The sequence below is a fragment of the Pseudopipra pipra genome, chromosome 2 (genome assembly GCF_036250125.1).
Source record: "Pseudopipra pipra isolate bDixPip1 chromosome 2, bDixPip1.hap1, whole genome shotgun sequence".
NCBI lineage: Eukaryota > Metazoa > Chordata > Aves > Passeriformes > Pipridae > Pseudopipra > Pseudopipra pipra.
In genome coordinates, this window is record NC_087550.1 from 12,412,314 (window position 1) to 12,432,625 (window position 20,312).

The 20,312-nt window shown below is 40.9% G+C and overlaps 1 protein-coding gene across 2 annotated transcripts; it reads right to left on the reverse strand.

The window, feature by feature from the left end:
- Positions 1-340: 340 nt before the first annotated feature.
- On the reverse strand, positions 341-19,887 carry C2H21orf91 (chromosome 2 C21orf91 homolog). Of its 2 annotated transcripts, XM_064643995.1 has the most exons (5): positions 19,809-19,887; positions 19,276-19,405; positions 5,659-6,174; positions 2,413-2,475; positions 341-1,373 (listed from the first exon to the last, which is right to left on the reverse strand). In XM_064643995.1, exons 2-5 carry the CDS (start codon positions 19,397-19,399, stop codon positions 1,213-1,215), a joined length of 864 nt encoding a protein of 287 aa, XP_064500065.1. In that variant the 5' UTR covers positions 19,400-19,405; positions 19,809-19,887; the 3' UTR covers positions 341-1,212. The 2 variants fall into 2 exon arrangements, with proteins under 2 accessions (XP_064500065.1, XP_064500067.1); XM_064643997.1 differs by lacking the exon at positions 2,413-2,475 and having other exon boundaries at positions 1,084-1,373.
- Between the last annotated feature and the right edge of the window lie 425 nt (positions 19,888-20,312).

Consider the following 20,312-nt stretch of genomic DNA (forward strand, 5'->3'; position numbering starts at 1 on the left):
CTAGTCACTCCTTCAGCTCAGCTATGTAAGTTACAACCTGTTTTCACTTACAGAGCTAAAAGCATAAAGATTTTAACTTTTGTGTGTGTGTATATGTGTATTTTCCACCCTCCTCCCCTCCCCTTGACTTTTCCAGTGCAACTCAGACACGTTCAGTTACTCAAATGCAGCTCTGCACAATTTTTGGTAAAGAGTAAGATTTCCTGTCACAGCAGACTGATAGAAGTTTAAAAAAGCAGAGGTTGTTCTGTTTTATAATGTATCATTACTACTTGCATTTCAAAATTAAAACATTTTATCACAGTCTGATCCAACTTAATAAAGAAATCATAAGGCAGTGTAATATTACAAATTTATTGATTTTCGTCAAAGTAATTTTTCAGCATTGAAAATTTCACACATATAAAACAACTTCAATGCATTAAAACCAAAGTATGGATTTTTTTTTTAAATTTAAAGGAAGTGCTGTGCTTTTTTTTTAAAACATCTCATGAACCAAATTCTTCAGTTATAAAGCTGGTAAAAATAAGTGATACACCACTAGAGTTTTTTTAACATGTGAAATTCATCTCTTTGGGAAACAACACTTTTTAAAATTGTATCATGAAAGATACAGACCTGAAAAAAGATAAACAATCATACACAAGGCATAAACATTACACAGAGTAAGTCAGACATTTTATAAAGAGATCTGGAAAAGTACCTAAAATAGTGATATTTATTTAGTATAAAATTTCAATAATAAAATATTGCTCATAATAAATAAGAAAACATGAGTTTCATTAATACTGTTCTCCCCTTAAAGCTCTCTTGGATGTAACATGATCAGACCTGATCAAAACTCAAATTTTTATTTTTTCCTCTGTATGAAGGAGGCAGGTTTACAAACTTCAGGTCATTCTTTGCTGGAAACAATTTTATTACGAACAAAACACAGAATTCATTTCAAGGCTCATGCGTAGTTATGGGAAAAAAAAAATAATAATCCCCAAGTGTGAATAAACCTTATTACAGTGGATTTTAATACCTAAAATATTTGCCCTTTTTTGTTAAAAAACAAAGTGGAATAAGACTTCTCATGGATTATGAATGCAAAGAGAAAGCTGCCCAAGTTTGCTCAAAAGCTTCTAAATACCTGTGCAGCCATACTTAATGGTTACCGAAGGTGTTAAGGGACAGTGGGCTCTGCAGGGGGATAGAAGCTGCATCCCTTTATATGGGGACATTGGATTTCATCCCCCCTCGGCCCATCTGCAGACACGGCAGCTTGGAGCAGTTCTTGAGCAGCTGCTCGATCGCGATGTGACGCACGTTGAGCTCAGAGGCCAGAGAGTCCTTCTCTTGGACTTGCTTCGTCAGCTCTTCGAACACATCTGCAAGAACATCATCATGTTAATGCACCTGGTCCCTCTACTGTCACAGAGGTAAGGAGTGACAAACAACACTAGGAAAGAGGCACAGACATTTTAGTGGGCTCATGAACAAAGGACATTGCTTTTTCTGCTTCCAGCACAGCTTTGTATGGATTGGAAACTGAACAGGATCACTAGGGTCCAGTTTGAGGCAACCTCAGCCAAGGTGGATCAGTTTACAGCTCAAACCAAAGCTGACTCTGGCTGTATCAGCAATAGTGTGGCCAGCAGGACCAAGGCAGTGACAGTCCCTCTGTACTCAGCACTGGTGAGGCTGCACCTCAAATCCTGTGTCCACTTTTGGGCCCCGCACTGCAAGAAAGACATTGAGGTGCTGGAGCATGTCCAGAGAAGGGCAACAGAGCTGGAGAGCATCTGGAGCTCCAAGTCCTATGAGGAGCAGCTGAGGGAGCTGGGGGTGTTTAGCCTGGAGAAAAGGAGGCTCAGGTGGGACCTTTTTTCTCTCTACAACCACCTGAAAGGAGGGTTTAGCCAGGTGAGAGTCAACCTCTTCTCCCACGTAACAAGTGACAGGACAAGGGGAAACAACCTCATGTTATACCAGGGAAAGTTTAGATTGGATATTAAGAAACATTCCTCAATGGAAAGGTTGTCTAGCACTGGAACAGGCTGCCCAGGGCAGTGGTGGAGTCACCATCCCTAGAGGTATTTAAAAGACACAGACGTGGCACTGAGGGACACAGTTTAGTGGAGGACTTGGCAGTGCTGGGTTAATGGTTGGACTCGATGATCTTAAGGGTCTTTCCCAACCTTAATGATTCTGTGATTCCAGTCAAAATCTTAAAGAAAATACCATGTCAGTTTGCAACACCAAAGCAGGTTACAAACTAAAAGCACCTAGAAATCTCTATTTTTCACATTTCCATGTGAAACAAAACTTAACTGATAGGAAGGCAAGCAGAATTTCTTTTTTTAAACCAGACTTTTTTTATTACAATGCAGCACAAACTCAAACCAAAAAGTACTGAAAAATTCTCACCCTGGATTTGCTTGAGCAGTTTTTCATTAAGTTGCTTTAACTCTCCTGGAGTCATTGTAGTCACTGCAACAATAAAATCTGTTATTACAACTACGAGAGTCACATCAGCATTCCTAAGCAGCCTCCAAATTTCTCAAATTTTCTCCTATTGGCATCCTAATAATCATCAGATGTGTGGCAGTAAGTCAAGAGGCAACATTATTTATCTGTCATTTGTGGAAAGTTTGAAAATTCTCTTTTTAATGTTGACATAGACAAGGATTTAATCCATAGGAAAGCCCCCTCTTCAATGTCAAAAAGGTGGCAATTCAAGCCCTCAGAAGAGTAGTGTCCACAACTGGATCCAGTACCAGAATTGCTTAACACATTTAAATGCTTCACCTTCCTCAGACCACAATACAGGATTTCCCCAGTGGAACCCCTGCAAACACATCTGTTTAATTGTGGGCAAGTGGACAGTTCCAAGGTCACTCCTGCTATGTTTGCAAGCCTGCAGGAAGCAGCTCCCTGATAGAATTTACAGCACATGGATATCTGTTTTAGTTGTCAAGTTTTGTGCTTTGTGCACACAAGAATAACATATACAGTTTCCACTGAGGTACCTCAGTGACAAATGAAGAAAAATCCTGGTTTGACATCAAGATCAGCATATAAAAATAAAGGTTTCCTTCTGTGCTCCTGGTGAGAACTAAAAGATCCTCTGCATCATTCAAAAGCTCTTCTGCATCTGAGGTTGTGTGCATTGATCATCCTCATAGAAAATACATACTAAACCTCAAAGGAGGGAACTGTGAAAGTATTCTACATTGCCCTTGATCAACAGCAGCAAGCAGGGGAGCACTGGCTTATTTCCTAGAACTCCCTCAACCCCGCAGTGGTGGGCACACGTGGTGCCACGCCTGCTGCTGAGATGCCCTGGCAGCACAGTGGAAAGCAACAATCCTGAACACCACAGGGGTTTACAGGGCACTCAAACAGGCTTTAAAGACCTTGTAATTTTAAAATACTGGTTTTATACTTCATCTGAGCTGTTTCTGCTGCAGCTTAGCAAAGCTCTCACTGTGTACTTGAGAAAAACCTATACTGCAGCTTTTTTTTCCCCAGAGATTTCCCAGTGCAAAAGGTTTCTATGTGGCAAATTTAAAGCTTAAAGTTCTGAAAAAGATGGGTTTTACCTACCCACAGGATTATTCGATTATCCTAAGCCTTCTTTTTCAAACTTTCTCACAGCTTGCAGCTGTGGGATGTTAACTTGCTGACAGTATTGCCAAACCAAAGAAGCTGGCAATAGAACAGCCTTGGTACCCAAGACATAATTCCAGTTCAGAGTGAAACAGATTCCCCTTTCCCCTCCATCAGCAAGGTACAGTGGTGCTCCTTCAGCTATCAATGCAACTGAAAAGTCCTTTCTCACATCTTACTACCCTTTAAACTCCATGAAAACCCTGACAGAATTTGCTGTACTAATTGACAGCTAAAAATTTCACTGGTTTTTTCCCTCATTTTTACACCCAGTGGTAGGATGTTACTTCCCATTTCTTCATTATTTTCATCAACACTTTATCAGCTAGCAGACAGGCTAGTTCACACATTTTATGTGTGTGTTTTGGGACACACACTGTTTCACGTCACATTATTCTGAGACAGGGAAAAAGAAACAGACCACTGAATAATAAATAAAACTTTATTCCAGCCATAGCTTGGGCTAATCTAAGAAATACTGGCCAAGCTATTTACAGTTACATTAATCTTTTTTTTTTCTAGTAGACAACTATGTCATTACAGTGAAAGTACTGCAATAAGAAGGTACCTCATTCTGGCAGTATGACTAAGTTTTCCTTTAACATATAAATTTTATATAATCATAGTCTCCAAATGAACGTCTTTTGAAGGTAGAGTTCATTATGCAGTCATAACAGAAGAAAAAAACCCTGTTATTGTGCTCAAAGCAGCTTTATATCCCCTGTCCCGAAATCAAAAATCGGAGAGATAAATTCCAAGTCACTAACTTCAGTCAGACAACCCCATAAACCAGGTCAAGCTTTCATAATTCCTCTGTTAACTGCTGTCCTGATTTATGCAATCCCAGTTTATGACTCCAGTGGACAGGTGGTCAAACAGCCCAGTGTATCTGCTTTGATTTATGGCTTTAAGGTTATTCATTCACTACAAATGCAACATGACACACCATACAGCAGTTAAGTAAGTTCCTTTTATAAAGAATGAGAAATGACTCAACTTTGCAAGGACAGATTTGTCAGTTTGTTAAAAAGATGGGAGCCTAAAGAAGCTAATTCCAACTTTTTACAGTACCTGTTCTCATTCTGTCTTATGACATTCCAAATTCCATTATTATCTTGTTTTTCAGCAGAATATTTTACTAGTGTTTTTGTTTTCATTCTCAGGTCTTTTGAAATTCAGAAACCCTCTCCAATTACTTTCCTCATCTACAAAAGTAAGAATGGATGCACTCCAGTTTAGGACCAAATACTGTTCTAAAACAAGGATGGTAACTGTAGGTATGTGTAGGATTCCAGTCCTAACACATTTCATGCAGGCTGATTCCAGAAACACTAGAATATCCAAATTTTCCCATTTGGCTCATTTCTTCTAGTGATCTTCTTAACTAACAGGAAAACTTATTTTCTGTTATTTTCAATATCACCACAGTCATCAGAAGATTGCTCAGGTCTACTGCTACAGCCCTTAACAGGACATGGTGGCACGAGGGCCTTCTCATTTTCTTGTGCTCAATAAACAGAAGGAAAAAAAATTCCAGTAAAATGCACAAGGAAAGTCTGCTACTATTAAGAATGTTTCACTTTTTATGTTGTTTCACAGGTTAGCTCTGCTACCTAATCTCTAATTTCCCTGTTGCTTAGGGCAGGCAGTTCTCTCTAAAATGTATCTCAGGGCACCACACATTTAATAAGAGAGAGATTTGTAGGAGCTGAGTAACCTCCACAGGCAGAGCTGTGCAACTCCCAGGAAAGACATACTGAAGTGACTTTTGTTTTGTTTTTTTTTTTGCATAAATTAGACATGTCCTGCATGACAAGAAGAGCTAAGAGGAAAATTAAAACACCAACCAAACCCTCCACAGTATTTGCTTAGCCATATAGCCTTTTTCTTCACAGATTTTACCTCCTGGATTTCAGGATGAGAATCAATGCCCCGTGGGGACATTAAGTGGTCACAAAGAATGCCCTTGCTTGCCAGGCTGGGTGTAAATAGATAAATACTCACGTTCTTCCTTGCTGTATTGAGGATGCCTCCTACGAACACTGGCGAGTGAATCACCTTCAGCTTTTTCAGTTTTCTGGACTTGGTTGTGTTTAGACCACAAAACGCTGCTGCAGCAGAAGGTAGCACCGAGTCTGAAATCAGGGGATTCTCTTTGTTCCAGAAGAGTTTGTGAGCAGCTTGAGATGCCTCCAGATTTCCCATCTATCCATTTTGCAGAGTATCTAGGTACTGGGGAGTCAAACTGTGGCAGTAATTTTCTATCAGTCTGATGTCTGAAGCTAAAAAGCTGGTGTTGGGAGGTTTTTGAGCTTTCAGAATCAGAGTCTATATCCTTGTTTTGTGCATACTGTATGATCCAGTTAATCTTTTTGCTCAAGATATTTTTTACTTCTGCATATGGACTTTTAGAGAGCTTTGATCGTGGACAGTCCTGATTTGCTATTAAGTGGAATTTTTCAAAGCAGTCTCTGTGCCCCCTTAAAGATCTTGTATGCAGAAGATCTGACTTTGGTACTCCTGTAAAGACACAACAAAATACTGTGTACTCAGCTCACTTTTTAAAATCTTTACTCACAAGCAACCAAGAAAACAAAAACTTAAGTGATGCTTCCCTACTAACAGTCTTATCACCGAGGCAAACAAGGTTATCTCATAGTTTAAAATTTTTGAAGTTCCACTCAGTCTCGAGTCCCTGGCACACAAAGTGTTTTGCACACCATAATCTCCGGTGCAGGACTTCAGCATGTGCCTCTTGGGTGGTAACACAGATGAAGCAAACTGCTAACTCACATTGCATCACCCCTACCCACAAGTGTAGAAGCTGTAGAAGCAGAATAAACCCAACTGTGTATCAGCAAGTTCTACAGAATGATACTGAAGAGCATTTTGACAGCACTCATACATGCTCCCATCTTCTATGCATAACGTTATGAGCCATCTGCTCAAATAATACTGCAGGGTGCAGGCTTGTCTTCATCCAAGTGGCCAAACATAATTCAGATTTCAGTCATAGTTTATTATTTTGCACTGGTACAAGCCTGCAGCCTGGCTAGAGAAGCAAGTTCTACTACTGTTGACGCTTGCCAATGTTAAACTGTCCTGAAATTAATTTCATGTGTGCTGGTTTGGGTTGGGATAGAGTTAATTTTCATCACAGTCTAGTATGGGACTGTGCTTTGGATTTCTGCTGAAAACAATGTTTTCATTATTGCTGAGCAGGGCTTACACAGAGTCAAGGCCTTTTTTGCCTCTCACATCACCCTGAGTGGGATGGGGGTGCACAAGGAGTTGGGAAGGGACACAGCTGGGACAGCTGATCCCAACTGACCCAAGGGACAATCTACACCATGTGGTGTCATGCTCAGCATATAAAGCAGGGGGAAGGAGGAGGAAGGGAGGACTGTTTGGAGTGATGGCATTTGTCTTCCCAAGTCACCGTCACGCGTGATGGGGCCCTGCTCTCCTGGGGATGGCTGAACACCTGCCTGCCCATGGGAAGCAGTGAATGAATTTCTATTTCTGCTTTGCTTGTGTGAGCAGTTTTTGCTTTCCCTATGAAACTGCCTTTACCTCAACCCACGAGTTGAGATTCTCTCCCCCATCCCACGGTGGGGGGGGGGGGGGAGGAAGTGAATGAGCAGCTGTGTGAGGCCGATTGGCTGGCTGGGGTTAAACCACATCATCTAAGATGGATGTTTATTCTCCTCTTTGCTTGTCCTCCTTCAAGGACTATTCAAATAGCTACAGCAGGTAACTTAAACCTCAAAGTAACTGATAATGATTGACACTTTTAAAAAGGAACACAATCTGTGAAGATGTACAGTTGGTGAGTGAACACAGATGGTATGAGAAATAACTATTTCAGAAAGTTAATAGTATCCCAGTACAAAATTACTTTCTGCAACTTCAGTGGATATTTACTTTTCTTCAGATTCACCTACACAGTAGATTCAGAATCCATGCCCAGAGTATTGAGCAGTTTGACATTTATCCCAATACCCAGTATGCTACTTGGGAGGTTCCCAATATAATGAAAACCAATTCTGTCAAACAAGGACCTCATTGCAAATTACAATAATACACATGTGAACCACTGCTTGAAACTGTTCAATGCCAGAGTATTTAAACAAAAATATGATAAAGCAATTTGATCTTTGAAATTAGGCAACATCAACTAAGCTGCAGTCATTTTACTTTTTAGCACATAAAAACTATTAAATTAAAAACCATGAAATGCAACAGGTAACAAAAGCTGATAACCGAGACACTAATGAGCAATTAACAGAAAGCTGCTTGTTACAATTCTTAGTTATATCTGACTTACCCTCTGAAATTCTCGAACTAAACTTCAAGCCTCTGATCCTAAATGACTAATGATACACTGCCTTTTTAAGTTATCAAATGGCACAAAATCCCAAATTACTATCAAAACTAAGCTACCAAGGTAAAAATCTTAACACAAAACTAATGAAAACAAATCCAAGCACTTCATTTTGATCATTTCTCTGGTAACTGGTGCTTGAAGTTGGGGAGCTCAAACACTGGGATCAGCCATTATAAATTGCTGATTTTCCACTGCTTGGGCAGCTCTGAAACTCAAGTGCATTATTGTTCCAGTTGAGTTTCTAAGCGCATACACCAGTTTATGGGGCAAAATGTCTAAAAGAGTGGAAAACAAAAGAGAACAGCAGTGGAATTTATTTTGTTCTTGGTAGCAGGGGAAAAAAAGGTCATGAAAACAGATGTTCCTTCAGTTCATGAGATAACTATTAGAAGAAAAAAACCCCACATATTAACCAGAGGCATCTTTTAAGGAGGAAGTTCTGAAGCAAAGTACAGAGACAGAGGATGCCTTCACCAGGCACAGTCAAGATTCTCACTCTGTACCTCAAAATAGTCTTCAACCTCTTTCAGCAGACATTCATTAACTTTTCTCAAGCTCTGCATGATCTAGTGCCTACTTGCAATGCTATGTTCCCTCTCTATATTTACAGAGGCTTAAAAAACCCCAAATAAACATTTCTAGTGAAAACAAGGAAAGACAAGTAATTTGTTTTCATGACTTATCAGCACTATTTAAATAGAGTATGTCTGCTTAACCCAAGTAGCATGATGGAAACATTAAATCTTTAAGACATCAGGGGAGAGCAAACACTGCCAAGAGAAGTTATAAGGCAAATATATTCAGGACACTGCAAACCCTACAGATCCAGAGTGATTTGTTATTTGCTTTACCCAAGTGATTCTTCAACATTCTTCACTGCTGCTGCTGCTCAGTGTTTTCTTTTACTTACAGAAAAACATCGGATTGGCTGAAAAGCACATTTTGCACAAACTTTCTATTCAGTAATGCTCAGGAATCCACCCAAACATTTGACTGTAAGAAGGATGAATGAACCCAATGTCTTCTGATCACAGGACAGAGTAATCCTGCCTGAAGCAAGTATTTGAAGATTTGGGGAAGAAGAGGCAAGAGAACTGCAGACAGCACAGTTACTAAATCATGGCCAAAGGCAGTTCTGCACAACCTGTTTCTAGTTCACAGCTGCCAAGAGGTACCAACATCTGGTCTGCTCTCGGGAAACCACCTTTCTCCCAACTCAAAAGTCAAACGTACCCACCAAGTTTTTACTTCCTTATTTTCTCCTGCACCCCCTCCTTCCTCGAAACTAGGGAAAGGACCACTGCCCTGTTTCTATTTAAAAACAGGAAAAAAAAATTAATTAAAAGTTTAATGAAGTGCTTCTAGAGCTGGTTCCAGAGGCCTAGGCTCTCACAGTCAGGAGCTCAGCCTGGCACACCTGAGGAAGCAGGTCAGGCCACATATCCATATGCACACAGCATTACTTCTGGGGCAATCACGAAAGAAACACCTGCACAACAAATGACAAAATACTGCAGTATCACTTAAACCCCAGAAATTCCTTTGAGGCTGCTTCATTATTTCAATGAGAACAAATGCTACATGTTCAACAGGACCAGAGGGTGAAACAACACAAACCAGCCAACATACCATTTGTTACACAAAGAACAAGTGCAGAATGACTTTATGAAGCCCTATCTGAATTTTATGTCCAAGTCATAAGCTCGAGGTTACTCAAGTCTTTCCTTCTGACAAATTTATCTTTTAAGAGTTCTGAACATGGCTAACTTTCCCACTCTAGAGGCATGCTGCTCAAAGAAATCTATATTATCAGAACTTAGTAATACTGAGTGCCTGAGATTAGCAATTATTACAGAAGAAAAAGAACACGATACTTCAAGAGTCTAATCTTTGCATTTATATACCACATATTGGCCATAATGTCCCTATTTCTTAACACAGAGAAGGTTATTGCAAAACACTTCCAGTATACAAGAACACACACACAACCCTTCTGACCAGAATTTATGCCCTTCCCCTTCTCTTATTCCACTGAAAAAACCCCAGAAGGGTCTTATCTAAATACTCTTCAATACAGTAAGGAACTGAAAATGTGCAAAACCAAACCACTTTTGTAGAGAATTGTTAACAGATCTGTGTCATCTTTCACATAACTGGTTTGGATTTCTATTGTAACAAATACACAGAACCCCCCCAACCCCCAAACCAACAGTCAATCTCTCTTTTGTCCTAAGGTGACAGTTAGTGCTTTCCTACCCAGAGAACACAAATAACATCAGCCATAACGTTCTGGAAGAGCTGAGCATCAAGAGCAGCTGCTGTGCCAGCACAAACAGCAATCACGTACCAGTATTAAAGCAAGTAAGGGCAGGATCCTTCAAAACAAATCCTGCTGTTGTGGGCAATACCATCAGCTTTATGAGGCAGAAAAGATGTCCATTTCTTTATGGTAAGATTTCATACTCCACTCAGATTACTTCATATCTTTCCCTTCATCACAATTGCAGAAAAAGCCTCCAGCTGGTAAAGTGGTGTGGATCAAGCGATGTATAAAGACCATGCAGTTTTAGAACACTCATTATTTTATTCAACACTATACACAGAGAGATGAATAAAGCACGGTAAGACTGCTGGTACAATACAAGAAGCAATACTATAATTTTGATAAACAGCTACTGTCAGTTCCAGGCACTTTCAGAGGGTTTCAGTTCCATCTCAACATTCCTGTTTGCCAATATCCACCTCAAACTTTCTTATTTTTTGTCTGGTTCTTCAAGTCCACAATCATACAAACAATAGCATTTCCCCCCATATTTACAGGTATGTCTACATTTGCTCCTTGTCTTACTTTCCAAGAGCAGAATTGCAGACTATTATGTCCAAGTATGTCCTACCCTTCATACTCATTTTTTCAGAGAAGGAAAAAAAACCCCAACACTCAAAAAGCAACAAAAAGCCCACAACCATCCACAGTAGAAAACCTTAATCTACAGGGAAAAAAAAATCCAGCAAAATTCATTAACATCTAGAAGACCATATCTAACTAACCTAAGACAGCAAATGCTATTAGGAAACAAGCTCACACCAGATATCACTCCTCAAATGAATGAGATTCACAGGCTGATGCCAAACCTCCAGACAAACCATAAAACAATATAAGTGCTTACTATCCATTATTTGCTTCTGATTCTAGTAACCTGTTTGTCCTAGATGAAATAAGAATATATCACTTCTCTTATCAATATTTTTGTATCTTGACTTGTACAGAACAGCACTTCCTATTTAAGTACCTAATATTTAGAAAAAAAAATTATTTCAATTTCTAAGCTTTGAAAGGTAGAAAGTCAACATGTGTCCTAATCCACTCCTGTGAAGCAATTTTGTAAATGAATGACCAGCAATCAGGCAATTTAGTACACATTTTTGTAAGTTCTAGTTACTCATAACTGTAAAGTAGCAGAGAGCAGGGAGAATATTTACCATATAACCAGCTGTGCAAAGACGTCTCAATAACTTCTACCCTGCTTTGAAGCATTTGTACTTGAAAGTAAATGAGTTTCCATCATATTAAAATTTTTTTGGGTTTTGGATCTTCTTTTTTTTGAGGGGAAGAAACCTACAAAGGCTTTCTTTCTGCCCATGTAACTGATTCACTAACAACCCTCTATAACTGTTCTTCATGATAAAGATATAGAGCTAAACTGAAATGTTTGCTCACATTTATATAAAGCTGGCTAGAACAGTCATCTTATTTGGAGATTATAATAATAATCAAGTCCAATTCAAAAAGACTGTTCTTGAATACTAAGATTACTTCACATCCCTACACAAATGTTTTCATAGAAAAAATAAATCAGTGATCATTAGCGTGCTTGTTTATCTACAACACTGGGGTTTTTTTCATTTGTTTGCTATTCTCTTTTTAAAAAAAAAAACCTTCTTATTTGGTCTTTCAGTTCCATCAGTTGGAAATAACATTAAAGAAGGCCTGCATTCCCTTCTTAGCAATTTCTAATGTAATGCTGGAAACTAATTGTTTTTGCAATGGTGAATAACCTTAGCTTGAGCAGCTGAAGTGGAAAAAAAACCCCTGAATTTAAGATGGAGTGAACTAAAATTAAAAAGAACACTTCTAGACACATGAATAGTCAATTACAAGTTTACAACATTAATTAATTGCAGGCCCTTTAAAGAATTTACAAATACTTTATGGGTAAGATTTACACCTGAACATAGAGAAAGGAAAAGCAAAGCTGCCTTCTCAGTATAATGCTGGTGCCCACTATACACACAGCTCCATAAATGTGTAAAGTACATGTGGTTAATTAAGGACAGACAAAGGGGAGTGGCTGCACTTCATAACACAGCTTTGTACAGCACCAGCAACACGGGGGAAATTACCTGTTTAAGTCAGAACACTTAGAAAAGATACGCCTACAGTTTAGGCGTAACTCCTACTTGTGGAGACTTGCCCGTATAGCCAGTGAAGAAATGCTTCTCGGGCACAATTCTCCTCATCCTAAACAGTTAACTACAGAAAGATTTGTGACAGACACTGATGCTTTTTGCCTTTAATCCCATAAGTAGGGAAGAGCCCTTGTGAAGCGCTTGTCTGTGGCTGCCCGCTTTGAGCCCCAGCTTTCACTACATGTTGCGAAATGCTGCAGCTGCTGCTCCCCTCAGCTGTCCACCTCAGCACCCCTCTGTAAACAGGGATGTTCAGCCAGCTCGTGGAACAGCTCCTGAACATCTGCTAGTGTCCACTAGAAACACAAAAATCAGATGAGCTCAAGTTTGGTTTACCTTGTGTGCGGGGCCAAGACGTGAAGCATTTCCCTGTCTGCTGCAGAAGACATTAAATGTTCATGTTTGTCTGTCTTAAGCCACTGCTGCATATTAGTCTGCTCAGCAAGAGTGATGAAAGAGGGGGGTTCTTAGAAAAGCAGATTCCAAGACCTGTTCAAGATACATTAAACAAAAAGCAGCCCAAGATGACCTAAGACAGCAAGTCATCCACACATCTGAATGACAAGGAGTGGGGAAAACTGATACTCGTCAGTTGTACAATTCTGCCAACACTGAAAAACAGCATCATTAGACATATCTCCAGTACATCTGCTTGACAAGATTTAAAGCCAACTGCTATTTTTAAGTGTATATACACAATTTCATTTGAGAGTTAAATCTTATGACTTATTAGACTGGCTAGAAGGCAAATGCCAATGCCATTCATTAACTTCCAAAGCCAGACACCTTATAAAGACTAGATATTATCTCGTTCATAAATTAAAGTTCTCTCCTTGCTCTCATATGATAAAGCCAGTACATTTCATACATCAAGTGTGCACACAAATCTCCCACTTCATTTCTATCAGCTCATTTGTATTTTAGCACATAGCAAAGACATACTATATAAGACAGAACAGAGATCCAGTTGGCCCTCTAAACGTGTTTTCAAAAATCATGTTCCTTATAAACTACTTTGCTATCTGAGAGTTTTCTTCCATATTAGAAAAAACAATACATTCTGATTACAGAACATGTTAAAGCTGTCCCACACTTTGTAAGAAAAATCAATTAAACTGACCTAGAAGAGAGTGTAATCATGAGCCAGTATTTCTGTATTCTGGATGATGCCAGGTAACTAACATAACTGCTCAATTATCTCATTTGCATGGACAAACCTCCCAGATTTACACATAAAAAATGCAAAAATGTACTTTTAGAACTAGCCACACAGCTCCACATTACTCAGTGGTACTTGCACAGCACTTGAAAGACTAAGAATAGCATCTCTAACCATGTTTGGACTTGAATTTGTAGTTAAGAGCTTTACTGGAAACTGTAGCTAGCTTCACATGTCCACTCAAGTTTGTAGAAATGAGTCATATCCCTGGGCTGCAAACACTACCTTGAAACAAGTTCTCATCTGTCTAGTCTAAAGGACAACGCTGGAATTTTTCATGTTTTATTGCCAGGATAATCTACTTTACTGGTTATCATTTAATTAACACAAAAAATAAGGCTGTGTAATATTCTGGAACAGAAATGAAAATAGCATTTTCCAATTCTTTCAACTTCACCTTGCAATCCATGTTATTTCAGTGAGATATTCTTCTGTAGGGTGTAAAGAGGAAAAAAGTGAAATTTGAGTGTTTACAGCTCTTAACAATTAAGCTCCCTCCTCCTAACCTTTTCTTTTTTCTCAGATGAACACAGAGAACACAGAATGAGGATATTACACAAGATTTTATAGATCTCAAAAAAAAAAAAAAAGCTATGTGATAAGACAGATTTGTTTATAACATCTCTGGCTCAGCCTGGAGACTGGGATGCAACTGGGACGCAACCAGGCTGAATTTGCCTCAAATGCTGAGTCTATCAGAACTTTAAAGGACCATGGAAATGTGACTGTCTCAACATAAACCAGGGGAATAGACGCCCAGTACTAACACGACATGTTATATTACAAGACCTGTGAGAGGAACTGTCATTTGCTATTCAGCTGTTTAACTCTAAACAGAGATGGAAGCAAGCCAGTTTGCCTATCAGCCAGCATTCCCCAAGATGTTATTGTAGTTAGCAGCACCAGATAAGCAAAAGAGCGAAAAACAGCTCAAACAATCATGTTTTCCGCTTCTATTACAGTCTGTCTCTGTTACAGCCCTTGAATGTGAGGAAACTCGGATTTTTAAGTAATTCTGGATTAAGAAATACCAGTATAAACCCAGTTTAGACAGACACATTATGACAAAAACCTGAACACCTCTAAGCAGCACCACGGGCAGCACAACTGCTGCCTCTGTGTGCGCCGTGAGACACGGGACAGACAGTCACGTAGAATGGTTTGGGTTGGAAGGGACCTTAAAGACCAACCCCCTCAGAAAATTGGAGTTTCATAGCAGCTTGTAGGGACACCGTATTGAGGCAGAGGATTTTGCTTTGTTGGTATATCCATTTACAGACAGTTCTTATACATACACACGCATATATTTTTGAGTGTCCATGTATTCCCCCCCACTCTCCAGATACAACTGCAGACCTGTTGTAAGTATTCTGTCTCTACCAGAGTTCAGTTAATAATTTTCTCATATTCTAATGAAATTAAAATGAAGAACTTTGTCCCAACTAACACACAACACATGATTTCCTGGCTTATGCAAACTAGTTACAAATGAATTCAAAACATTTCCTGTTTCAATCCACTGATTACTACTGTATTACTACACCTACTTGTAAAAACAAGCAATACACAATCTCTGGTGTTCACTTCACCTGCACAAGGCAAGCAAAATCCAACCTCAAACTCCAGCAGATCCACACCACCAGGATATTCTAAGCCCCCTCTGAAAATTTAAAGACACCATACAGAATCAGCTCCACTTCTCAAAATGTTTAGAATTTCACATGTAAGTACTTTGCATATTTTAAACTTTAAGAAGCACATTCGTATTCTGCTGTGTTAAATCACCTGACGATGATCCTCCAGACACAAAAGCTACTTTGGCAATAGAAGTATTTATGTGTGGCTTAGTCCACTTGGCTTCCCTGAGCATGAATCCTCAAATTCACTGAGCTGGATGAGCCAGTGCAACAGGTTAAAAATACTGTCCTTTCCAGAGAAAACACTTCCTCCACCTCTTTTAGACTGAAAATCAGCACTCCTGAACTCTCCTGAGAATGTTGCTCTTTCCTTGTTCAAGGAAGGTTGATGACATATAAAAGAGAAAAGTTTAAATCTGCATCTTGGCTTTACTTATTCCTTATGCCCATGTTCCTTTTTCTTCTCCCTTTGCTACCACTCTTTGTGTCAGCTTTAGAGAAACAGATCCTATAATCCTTATACATCCCTCCTGAATAAATTCTGGGACAGACACCACAGCTTATCTCCAAATTGCTCTCAAACCAGCAGTTTCTGTGAATTACCTGAACTTAGTAGGAAGTATAATTACAGGTTAGGCTAAGCTATCATTTTAATTCAGTAAAAGACTAAAAATCTAATGCTAAAAAACTCATGATGAAGACCTGATATCTGATAAAAAATATAAAGGTTTTATTACACAGTAACTGACTTCCTCATTCAGAAACTCAGCAGTTACTGAATTAAGACAGACCACAGATCAGGCTTCCTGTACAGCAGTATTCTCTATAAAGGACTAGAAGAGCAACTTGATTTTTTTCCCCCCAATTATATATCATTACAAAGCTAATAAACATAATAAAGGTTACAAACGAACACCCCAATGTCAGGAAGGTAAAGGCTGAGCCATGTCACAACACTGACACAGGAAGAAGTCTGTTGAGTCATTATTAGAGATGGGGATGGTCTCCAAGTCGCTCACTTCTAATTACTCCCCTTACTGACCCAAGACAATCAACAACATCACCACTGAGACACAAGCAAACCTGCACACTGTTGAACCCATGGATGCCAGAAGACACAAAGACCCACCAGCACTAAACGACACTGTAATTAAGTGCAGCTAAGTAAACTACATTTCTGTAGTGTTTTTTGCATATAAATTTGTGAAAGACCGCTTCAGAGGGGGTTCAGCCCTGGGCTGGATCAGTTCTGAGCACATGGATTTGCTGTATCCAGCTTTAAGCAATCAGAAGGGAAACAGAACTGTTCTCATCACTTTTGCTAGAGCACTAGAATATGACGCCCTTCTAAAAAAGGAAATTGGGAAACCTTTATATGCAGACTCATGAATCAGAATTATTTAGGTTGGAAAAGACCTTTAGGATCATTGAGTCCAACTGGAAACCTAACACTGCCTAAGCCCACTGCTTGCCCTTGCATTACACACCTCTAGTGCTCCCTCCTATCCTGACCCATCTCCTAGTGCTGACTGCATGGTCAGGGAAGATGGAAGAGGTGCTATACATCCCCATTAAATCAGACAGCACTTAACACATGGAAGTTAACAGGGTGCTGCAAACAGTGGGAGTGCTCAAGCATCCTGCAAGATGCTGAGCTGTGACTAATAGCCTGCCTGCTCTGCTATTTCCTGCTTCTCCGAGGGAGCAGTTCCACATGGACATCCACACCAAAAATGAGCAAGCCTGTCCTAGCTGCTGCATGAATATCTTTTTTAGAATAGCCTATTTCGCTTCCTGAATTACTTAACTATATACGTACAGGTTTTAATTGCTTAGATTTTTAAATATGATGTTAAATAAAAAGGCAAGCTATTAGTGACAATGACATTTGTAAGTGTGGGATAACACATCTACAGAGCTGATGCAACATAGAGCTGATTCTGTTCAACGGGAGCTATGTTATAATGCATCTGAACTTCATTAAAACACAAGCAGGAGGTCACTATGAAAACATCCAGCACAGCATTCTGCATTAGTGAATTATCCATCTCATGCTTTACCCAGGGCTGTTAGTTTAAATGCCAAAAGACTGTTAGTTTAGATGTATCAAAATCAGCCTTTGTCACAAGAAAACACAGGAATGCAGAGATATGTCAAAAGTAGGAAAATGTGACCGTAGGTATGGTAAAGAGTGGGCTCATGCAGTAGTTCAGCTAAAAACTCTTATAATGATTCTTCATAAAGTCACTGACACAGTCTGTCACCTTTAAGCCTCCTGTTCCTATAAGCAGTGACAGTACATCTTTTTAAAGTGGCACACAGGAGACAGATTATCAGAAATTGAGGTATTTTGATGTTACAATGATCAAAAATATGTATACTTTTCTTTCACTAAGCAAAATAAAAGATTAGGAATATAGTGGTCCATGTAATTTCAGGGGAGCTTTCATCAACATTCTGTTCAAGTAGTGTCCTTTCAAAATTAACTGAAAATGTAGAAGATTATGTAAAGCAGTCTGCTGCACAGATTAATTCTTTCCTATTTCAAGGCTATTTAAAAGTGAAAAAAAAGAGCTGTTCCCCCTAAAACACATGATAATTTTCTAAAGTCACAGTCATAATAAGTAACTTCAACAAATCCACAGCTTATCTCAAACAACAGAGCACAGGAACCATCCAGCAATTTTTTTAATGTGTTCTGTTTTATCTCTTTCAGCACTTTTCAAAGCTTCAGAATGTAGTGGAAGTACCTAATTCTCATTGTGTCAATATGTTTTTAAAGCCTACAGAGAGAAACATCTTCACTCCATATTGAGCACTCTAAACCTAACATTTTAAAGCAGTAAGAAAACTCAGACTGACAGGTTGTGTTAGGTTAGGACAGCTGCTCTTTGAGTTTTCACAGAAAGTGCAAATACACAAGCATGTCTCTTCTAAACAAAAACAGAAAGCATTCCAATTATTACTGAAGTACCAAACTATTGTTCAGATTAAAATACACTGCCTCTTCTAGCAACAAAAATCTACTGTCATCAAGAAATGGGACTAATCACATGATACTGTTGAGATCTTCACATTCAATTGCCCCACACCCACATAAATCACTTTAGGTAGTCACATCCATATGCAATTGTCAAAGATCACTCTGTGTAACTGGAACCAATTACTTTGTTGTCCCAAAGTCAAGCAAAAAACCCATAAATCCTTATTTGATTTAAAAAAAGGGAAATAGGTAATCTACTGTTCATTCATGCATGAAGAGCAACAAAATGGGTAAATTCTTTAGCAAAACAAGGTTTCAAATTCTAAAAATACTAATCTAAAACCAAAATGGTTTTATATGATTAGTCTTTTAAAACACAGACAAAATTCCTACTTTACAATTTGCAGACTTGAAGAAGCTTTGACAATGAATGCAGTTCTATCATATTACACGTATTATTACACATCTTACGAAAGCGAAAGGAAATAATACTCTGAGTACTTCTAATGAAAGTGAAACACTGATCTGCTTCCAAACTATTATGCTTTAAAATTTACAGCTTAAGCTAGTTTTATAGGTAGACACCCTCTAACTCTTGAACAAGCCCCCTGAATAAAGGTCGGAAATTTAACATCTGAGATCTAATACCAGATGATGACACTAACACCAGGGCATTTCAGAGGCTCTGGGAAGGGGTGCTCATCTCCAAATCAGGAGGAGCAGGCGCCAGAGAGCAGGCAGGGCACCCACCTTTAGAGGAGACGAGCGAGAAAACAAACTAGTTTGGCCAGCAGGAAAACTTTCTACAGGTACGCGTTTTCAGAGCTAAGACTCGACGGGAGCCTTCAGCCGAGCTCCGCCGGCGCTCAGCCCCGCGCCCGGCGCGGTGGCCGGGAATGGCACAGGGGGACCCCCTTTAACTCCTCACCTTCGATGTTGAGCTCGAAGCAGACGTGGCAGAAGGAGAGTGTCTCCTTCTCGGTGCCCAGCTTGCACACACTGCACACGTTGTCATCGTCCAGGTCGATGCTCACGAACTGCTCCTCGTTCATAGTGCCCTGCGGAGGGGGCGGCAAGGGACGGCATCGTTATCCCGGGAGCTCCCCCCGGGGATCAGCCCCCGCCGGACCCCCCCGGGCGGAGCGAGGGCGGGAGCGTCCCGGGAAAGTTTTCCCTTCGGAGAAACTGAGGCCAGGCCGCACAGCACGGACCGAGATTTCTCCCTCCCTTCCCCCGGGGACTGCCCTGTCCCGTCCCGTCCCGTCCCGTCCCGTCCCGTCCCGCTCCCACGCAGTTCCACCATCAGTTCCACCATCGCTGCCCACTCCGTCCCTTCCTCCCGCGGTGCGGACGCCCCGTCACCGCCACCCCCGCGGCAGCCCTGGCTGTACCCTATCCCCTGTCCCAGGCCCTACCCCCAGTCCTACCCCTCTCCCGACCCCCCGCTCCGTGCCCGCTCACCGCCCCCACCCCGGCCGCGCTCCGCTTTGTCCGCCCGCGCCGCCGCCGCCGCCGCTCCGGGCGCCGGGCACCGCCCGCCGCTTCCGGCCGCCACCACGGCCCCGGCGGCGCGGGGGGGGCCTCGCAGGTCCCGCGGCCGCGCCCCGCTGCCCCTTGGCGGCCGAGATCGCCCCGGAGCGGGCGGAGCAGGGCGGCGAGGCGGGAGCAGCGAGGGGATCCGGCTTTACAGACCCTCCGGGCGGGCACAGCGACGTAAGGCGGCCGCGCTCCCCCCTCCCGCAGCACTTGGGCTCTCCCGCGTGGGCGGGGCGTGTGCGAGGGGAAGGTGGGCGGGCGGGCGCTGTCGCGGCGCTGCTCCTGTCGCGACAGTGGTTGTCTGCTGCGGGTTCCCCAGCGTATATATACACTTAATTAGCTGGTCGTGTATAAGGCAGACGATCCCTGAGATCCCGAGTGGTTAGGTTTTGTTAGAAGTGCCAAAAAACCCCAAAACAAAACAGCGCA

What these genes read in the sequence shown, in the direction of transcription:
- C2H21orf91 (XM_064643995.1), bottom strand. Translation starts at nt 19,399, where the DNA reads ATGAACGAGGAGCAGTTCGTGAGCATCGACCTGGACGATGACAACGTG. An exon ending in CTTCGAGCTCAACATCGAAG is followed by an intron (nt 6,175 to 19,275) that starts GTGAGGAGTTAA and finishes GTGTCTTTACAG; the next exon opens with GAGTACCAAAGTCAGATCTT. An exon ending in TCAATACAGCAAGGAAGAAC is followed by an intron (nt 2,476 to 5,658) that starts GTGAGTATTTAT and finishes TTATTGTTGCAG; the next exon opens with TGACTACAATGACTCCAGGA.